At 36.5% G+C, this 7,772-nt stretch overlaps 1 protein-coding gene across 1 annotated transcript in view; it reads right to left on the bottom strand.

Moving 5' to 3' along the window:
• Window positions 1-997: 997 nt before the first annotated feature.
• Window positions 998-7,772, bottom strand: part of LOC135989820 (mucin-5AC-like) — a 67,826-nt gene continuing 61,051 nt past the window's right edge. The window contains exons 39-48 of the mRNA XM_065636883.1: window positions 7,521-7,621; window positions 7,149-7,180; window positions 6,182-6,359; window positions 5,568-5,672; window positions 5,338-5,372; window positions 4,851-4,973; window positions 3,763-3,891; window positions 2,446-2,503; window positions 1,742-1,847; window positions 998-1,223 (exon numbers count right to left, since the gene is read on the bottom strand). Coding sequence (XP_065492955.1) covers window positions 998-1,223; window positions 1,742-1,847; window positions 2,446-2,503; window positions 3,763-3,891; window positions 4,851-4,973; window positions 5,338-5,372; window positions 5,568-5,672; window positions 6,182-6,359; window positions 7,149-7,180; window positions 7,521-7,621 — 1,093 coding nt within the window. The remainder of the gene's footprint in view (window positions 1,224-1,741; window positions 1,848-2,445; window positions 2,504-3,762; window positions 3,892-4,850; window positions 4,974-5,337; window positions 5,373-5,567; window positions 5,673-6,181; window positions 6,360-7,148; window positions 7,181-7,520; window positions 7,622-7,772) is intronic.

Raw genomic sequence — 7,772 nt, 5'->3', positions numbered from 1 at the left:
ATGACTAAGAAATGGGATAATATTAATTCTGAAAGAAATGACCCAATAAATCAATTTTCCAAAAACAAAATAAATAGCAATGGTTCAGCTTTTAAAAGCTTCCTAGGAAAGAATTTACATCATCATTATTATTATTATTATTATTATTATTATTATTATTATTATTATTATTATTAACTTTTGTTTACAAAAATCCTTCATATGCCCCTGTTGGCAAATATATATATATATATATACTTCTTCTGTAAACAATTAAGCACAAACAAAAAAAATTCCATATTTTCATACAGTTACTATGCTGATGGTCTTATGTAAACAAAGAGTAGCACACAGCAGCTTCACATGATAGGACTTCTTCTCATGAGAATATATAGAGAAATATGCCTATCATAAATTATTCAAAATCTTGAAGTTTATAATTCTGAGAAGATATGGCTTTCTGCAGTCTGTTTTCCTTAATGCAAAAATAAAAATAAAGAAACAGAGAGGTACAGTTTTCCTTGGGTTTTGTTGTTTGTTTGTTTTCTGGACTTTAGCTTTTGATTTTTATCAATGATCTGGAATGAAAATGTTACCAAAAATGTCAGTTTACATCAATGGAAATATTAGATACTGTCAAGTGCCTACTCTGTGCTACCACAGGCAAGCTTCAAGCCAGAAAAGAATGTTGTTCTCATGATAGACTCTGCAAGTGTAAATCCAGCTCTCAGTCTTATGGTGCAGCACTTCTCATAAGACAAATAAGCTCACAGAAAATGTCAAAATGACCTTATGCTGTACCTCTCAAGGTTTAAAAGAAAAGACATGAAAAACAATGGGAGATATATTGGTAATGAAAACTGAAACAATGTAGACAGACATATTGAGTTTGTATGCAGAAAATATCACCTGTTCATCCAAAATTTTAGCTGCTTTTCACACTTTTGTATTTTTTTCAAAGTTTTGTTTTTAGTTTTATGTTCAACCCTTGTTTGACTTCTTCGCTCTACTTCTAATTTTAGACATTTCCTTGTTCCTGAGAGGCCTTTATCTGTTTTGTTGCCTGTTGGATGCTGACTTGGGGAATGCACTCAGTGGTCACACAGCTGCATTTCTCCACGTAGGTGTATGAGTGATCAAGGTAGGTTCCATCACTACACATCAGAGTCACCTTTCTTTGGCTAGTCTTGATTTCTTGACAACATGAGCATTTATGTTCCATCGTGTTTGCCTCTGCAGAATATCTGATTGCAAAACCAACAAAAGAGAAAGAGTCAGAAATTGTGTGAGAAATACCACTGCCCCTTCTACCCATTACTAAATATAACCAGAAGCTGTGTGCTTGCATGTGGGACTATTACTGAATATTACCATTCTCACAGTATTGGGTGAAATATAAGTGGTTCCTCATTGTAAAAATGGATAGATCTAGCTCTTCATTAAGGCACAGGATTAATCCAGATCACATATGAAGCCAGTACAAAATGAGACAACAGTGAGCAACAACTGCACTTTTACATGGGTAAAATCAAAGCTTGGGTCTATTCACTATGACACTGAATAGGCTGTTAAAACACTGTGAGTCTTGAGGAAATGAAGATAGTACAACATCACGTCTGTCAAAAAATCTAGTTAGTGAAATGAAAACTGCTCATGACTGGGTGGATGTTAGACACATTAGAAAAATCACTTAAAATTTGCTTTATTTAACTAGTGTAAAGAAGTAGAAGATGAGACCACGATTATCTTTTATGCCACTTACCGTGAGTAAGCATCACAGCTGCCTTCACAGTATGTCATCTCAACAGGTGCAGGAGATACGCACCCATGATATTGGATGATGGTAGTAGTATTGTGCTTCATACAACCTGAGGTTGTCACAAACCAAAGGAAAATAGGTTAAAATACATATGCATGTAAATACATATATGTGTATGATACACAGCTTGTAGTAGAAAACTGAGATGGATGGGGCTGAAATAGGAAATTAGGTCACAGTGTATTTCTCTTTTAATTGCTAAGGGTCAAATGATGACTCTTGCCTCTTGTGTTATCAATAAATGAAAAATTCACTTGTGCTCATGCAACTTTGGTGCAGGATGCAGAAATAAAGATCAGCACTGTGGCAACTGCTCAATGCACCCCCACCTCTCTTCCTTAAAGAGAGTGTACCTATGTGAGTTGGAGAATATTCATAGTCCTCTCCCTCCCCACAAAAAGGCTAACATTTAACAGTAGGGGATGAGAAAGTTCACCCTATCCATGTTTTCCTAAAGTGCATGCTGGAATTGTTCTGTTCCCTTCTTTTGACACTTGTTTCCTTTCTCACCTCACTGTGAGGCTGTTGTCCCAAACTTGGTCTGTTTTACCTCTTCTGTCTATGTGTCTACCATGCAAGATGGACTAATATACCTAGTAAGTCACATATTATCACTACTTACTCTTGAAAAAATTATCAATACTTACTCTTCAGTTTTGCTTGACACTCTTTACAACAGCCGTCATCAGATAGCTTGATATCATCCTTGAGCAGAAAAACAGAAAAAGATAACTTAGGTTTCATATCTGCATACTAAAGCAGAGACTTTCCCTGCTTCCTGAGTTTCTTTGGCACCAGAAAGTTCATTGTATTGACATGGAATCTAATTTCAAGAAAGGCTAAATATTAAGGGCACATAACTATTTCAATATTAATAAGAGTTATTTTAAAGCTGACATTGAAGAGGACTGGAACAGCTTTGCTGTCATCAGAGTTCAGTGATAAAATTTCAAAAATGAAGCTTGTAGCACATGTGGGTTATTTTGAGTGACCCAAGTCAGTCCAGGTAAAGGATTATAGAACAATAGAATTGTTTAGGTTGAAAAAGACCTTTAAGAGCATCAAATCCAACCTGGCACTGCCAAGTCCACCACTAAACCACGTCCCTAAGCACCTTTTCTCCAGGCTCCTCATAAGACTTGTGCTCCAAACCCTTCACCAGCTTCATTGCTCTTCTTTGAACTCCCTCCAGCACCTCAATGACTGTCTCGTTGTTAGGGTCTCAAAATGGAACACAGTATTCAAGGTGAGGTCTCATCAATGTAAGGTACAGGGGAAGGATCACTTCCCTAGTCCTGCTGGCCACACTATTTCTGACACAAACCAGGATGCTGTTGTCCTTCTTGGCCACCTGAGCACACTTCTAACTTATGTTCAGCTGACTGTTGACCAACATGCCCAGGTCCTTTTCTGTTGGGGAACTTGTGAGCCACTCTTCCCTGAGCCTGTAGCATTGCACAGGGTTGTTGTGACCCAGCACTTTTCAGACCTGATAACACAATTAATGAAATATGTGGGGTTGGTTCTAATCTACCCTGAGCTGTATTAAGTTGAATGATGTTATGAACTGAAGAAGCTTATTTTCCTTCACCTTTGCTCTCAAAAAGTGAATTCTAAAAAAGAATTTGTAATCATAAATAATTTAGGAATTAAAATACCATTATTTTTCAATAAGGTTCTTGCTTGTAGGTCACCTGATGACTTTTAAGAAGCCAAAACATTATGCTGTACCCTTTTCTCTAGTGCCCGACCCTCAGTGAGGATTGATATAGCACCCATTTTAATTTTAATTTGCTTTTCTGAAATGAAATTTGATGGGAACCAGATTCAGAGAGGATAAAATGAGAGCTACATCCCGTGTGATGCTTCTGCTAGGTATTTTCCTTGAATACCATAATCCTTCTATCATTAGTGTTAGGCACTGCAACTTTTCCAAACATTAGAACTGGTAGAAGAGTACTTACTGGATCACAGTCATCAGGGTTAAAGGGAGGACAGCTTTTCTGGAAGACAACTTGAATGAACTGGTCATCATGTTTTTCACATGTATAAGTTGTACAGTTCTCACCAGGTGGGTTCCAGAATTCTCCAACCTGAAAATGGTTAAAATTAAAGTGAATAAAAGTCGTCTTACATAAAAATGAAACAGACAAACAAACAAACAAAACAAACCCATGTCTTATCATTGCTGCCTACTGCAGTTTGATTATTCCAAATAATTTGCATGAATTTCAGCTGGTAGTTGTAGTGTTATCATACTGCTGTAAGTCTTTTTCTTTAAACCAGTAAAGAGGTTGTATTTTTTATCTGGATATGGACAGGTTTTTGCGTGAATAGTATCTGGGCTCATTTGGAAAGATTAATTTGCATTCCAATAGTTCTGTTATCAGAATTTATGGGTATGTCCATTCAGATACATGGCAGAATCTCTGCTGGCTTCACTGACTTGTTCTCTCCTAAAGCTCTCAGTTAACTTGAGATTGGCTGTTTGGAGCAGAAAACTGTCTCCACAGATAAAAGCATCCTTTGAGCAAAATGGGTGGTATATTTTCAGAAATGAAAGCAAATAAGTGCCCATTGCTTTCAGCTATGTATTTTTCTATGTTGGTTTCTGAAAACCATTATTTAGTATCACAGTTGCTTCCACAATTTTTAGTTAGAACTGGAGTTCCATAGCTCGAGGTACTGTTCCAGCTGTTCAAGACAGTGTATTTTCTGCCTGAATAAGCGTTTGTCCAACATGAGAAAAGATGTAGCAAACAAATGTGACACAGGCAAGTAGAGGAAAGAGTGGAAAGACTAGCAGAGTTCACCAAAAGTGAATTAATACAGGGATAGTTACTTGAAGCACACGTGTAATGTTGTCTCCCACAGTCATTATGCAAGCTGCTGCTTTGCAGGTGCCACAGCACTGTCCAGGTATCTTTGTATACTTGTAACCCTGTTTTGAAAGAAAGAGAGAGGAAATGACGTAGAGGTAGGACACTGATCTTAAGTGGTGGGTATTTGAGTTGAATGTGGTAGGAATTATTGACAGCAAAATAGCACTCACCGCTGGGCAGTATATGTCACAGATAACAGGCTCGCACTCGACAGTAGCATGGTGAGAGCCTGAGTAAGAGGATTCAGAGCAGGTGCATTCTTCACAGGGGCCTGATGGAATGACGGCTCCAGGCTAGGGGAAGCCAGAAAAAAAAAGTCATTATTAATCAGTAAAAATAAGTTACTTGTGTATGTATGTCACAGACAATATGAAACTGAACTATATATGGACTAAACTATCCTTAAATACAATTTTTGTTGTTTTATTTAAGCAGAGGTTCTGTTGTCGGTAATATCTGTTTTGGAATTAAATCCTGCTAATGCAAAAAGGAAAGAAGGAAATGGTTTTGCTTGTAGGGAGAGTGTTGATATGCTGAGCTCGATTAAAGAATCAATGTCTTATCTCAGACCTTTATGCCAAATATGCTCCATGATAGGAGTCACAAAAACACGGTATTGTGAACCTATGTGAATACTGAATTACTCTGTGTACTTACTGCATAGTAGGTTTCATTGACTACACAGCCATGTCCTGGAAAGAAGGAAGAAAGATGGTGTCATAATGGTGTAAATTTGAAGAGCCAGAAGCATGTGAAAAAACTGCTGCCTTATTGGCCCAATATGACAACACAGATAATTTACATCTTCCTTTTTCAAGGCTTTTATATTCATCAACTTAGAAAAATGTACCTGTGAAAAACACATGGAGAAGGTACATAGTACTTACTGCATTCAATGGTAGGACAGCATTTTCCAGGCTGCATTGTTATGACTGCTTCCTGTCCCTCTAAGCACTGTGGTGTGACCTCAGGGCAGAGGCTAGTGTTGCAGTCTGTTTATTGTAAGAAAATATAGAAAATAATAAACTCACAATTTTTAAATGAAAGTAATTTTGTTTTGCATGAGCCTCAGACGTTCTCCTACAGGACAAATATCATACTGTTTACACAAGCTAGTTAAATGACTAATACAGTATATTTGTCCAGGAATATTTACATATTCAAGACTTTTTTTTTTTTTAAAGATTTTTTTTTTAATATTGGTCTTTAAAACAGAAAATGCTTTGAATAGTTTTTTAATATTGTTTCAGGTGGTGAAAGCATTAAAGGGTTTCAATGTTAAATTATAGGAGATTTCCAGTTACTTTTCTGTATCCAACTATGTAAAATCTTTTCATGTTTAAATCTAGTAAATGCTCTTCAAGAAGCTCCTAAGAAGTGGGATGAGGGAGAAAAAGATTATTAAATCAATGCAAAGTATTAAAAAATGATAATTTTTAATGTAATTCCTCAAAATGAATATAGTATATTCTCCATGATAAAGAACAAAGACAGAACTTACAGCACTCAGTCCTAGTACAGCATGGATCTTCTGGTATCTGTATCTTAACAGGCATGTATCCTGGTTCATCACAAAATACTTTATTTGTCAGAGAACACTTGTGTTTTGTACAGTGCACTTTAAGAGTATTCTTGTCACAAAAACATTCCTGGCAATCTTTTGTCCATTTTTCTCCTGGCTATATAAAAACAAAAAAGAAAAAAAAAAAACAAAGAAGAAAAAAATTATATAAAAATTCAAACCAAAATAATTTTATTTGTTTCTAGTTGACTTATTCATAGATACAGTGGTGCCTGATTACATCAGCCTTTTCATATTTCTAGTATTTCTAGATTTTACAAGGAACCCTCAAAACGAAGGTAATTAGGGGAAGATACTGGAGACCACTGAGGGTTCCGAGCATGTTCACACAGATATCGCTTTCTGTTTATTAGTAGTGTTAGTATGAGGGATACGAGAGGTCTAAATGAGAAGTGATTGAGATTTGCATGCATTTTTGAACAAGAAATAATCACATGACACATTCATTTGCACATTAAGTCACAGAGAGATATTTCTATAATTTATATGCAGCTGAGGAACTAAGAATGCAGATTATCAACATTATCAGCAACAAGTAAACTCTGTTATCCATCTGTCTCTTCATCTCTAGTAGCTTTAGAGAGCCAAATTTGTGGAAATAAAAAAGCAAAGAAGCACATATGCTACTTCTCTTTCTTCCCCCCTGCCACCCTTTCCAGCCCCCCAGTATGTGAATTGATGGTTACTTTATTTATATTATTAAGGAGTAATGCAATTTCTGCTCTGGCAGTCATAATTATTTTTAAGACTAAAGAGGAATGAACTTTTGAAAAAAACCCCTAAATTTTCCCCCAACCTAAGACAAACTTTGTTATTTGTGAACCACAAAATATCCTCTTGCTTCACTTGTCTGTGCTCGGTAAACCACATTGACTGTCATACTCACCCATCTGGATACTCCATTTGGTTCTCTACAAGCTGAAAAAAAAAATAAAACAAAAACAAGTGAAGATTTACACCACTGAAAACTGACACAAAGGAGTGAATTTGTGCAGTTTCAAATAGAAATACTGTGAAGATAAAACTAACAATAAAGCAAATATACAGACTAGTTCTTCTGAAATGTGTAATTCCACCACCTTGGTAGGTCTCATGTAAGGAAGATAGTTAGAAATAAGGTAGTTGGGGAGACTAAGGGAGCTTAAAGAGGCTGATTTCCCCATGATCTGACCATGTAGAAGATGATACTAGAACACAGACCTCCTGACTGTCAATCCTGATCTCTAATTATTCCTCAAACTACCTACAGATTACTTACAGCAGTCAGAGACACAGATGTTGCTGTCTTCACTCATGAGTGTCTTTCCTTCAGGACAGAAACATCCTTCAGTTACTCCATAGCCAGGAAGCTCAACGAGGCTAGAGTGGGAAGAATGCATGTATATGAGTACAACGTTTTTGCAGTGAAGCAGGAGAGACAGCAGCATATGTAGAAGGTCACCATGTCAGATAGATGGGAGACAAAAAAAATTGCAGTTTCTGAAGTGTAACAGGAAGTCCGTATTCATAG

Source organism: Caloenas nicobarica, chromosome 5 (genome assembly GCF_036013445.1).
Source record: "Caloenas nicobarica isolate bCalNic1 chromosome 5, bCalNic1.hap1, whole genome shotgun sequence".
Classification (NCBI taxonomy): Eukaryota; Metazoa; Chordata; class Aves; order Columbiformes; family Columbidae; genus Caloenas; species Caloenas nicobarica.
This window is presented reverse-complemented; position numbering and strand designations above follow the sequence as displayed.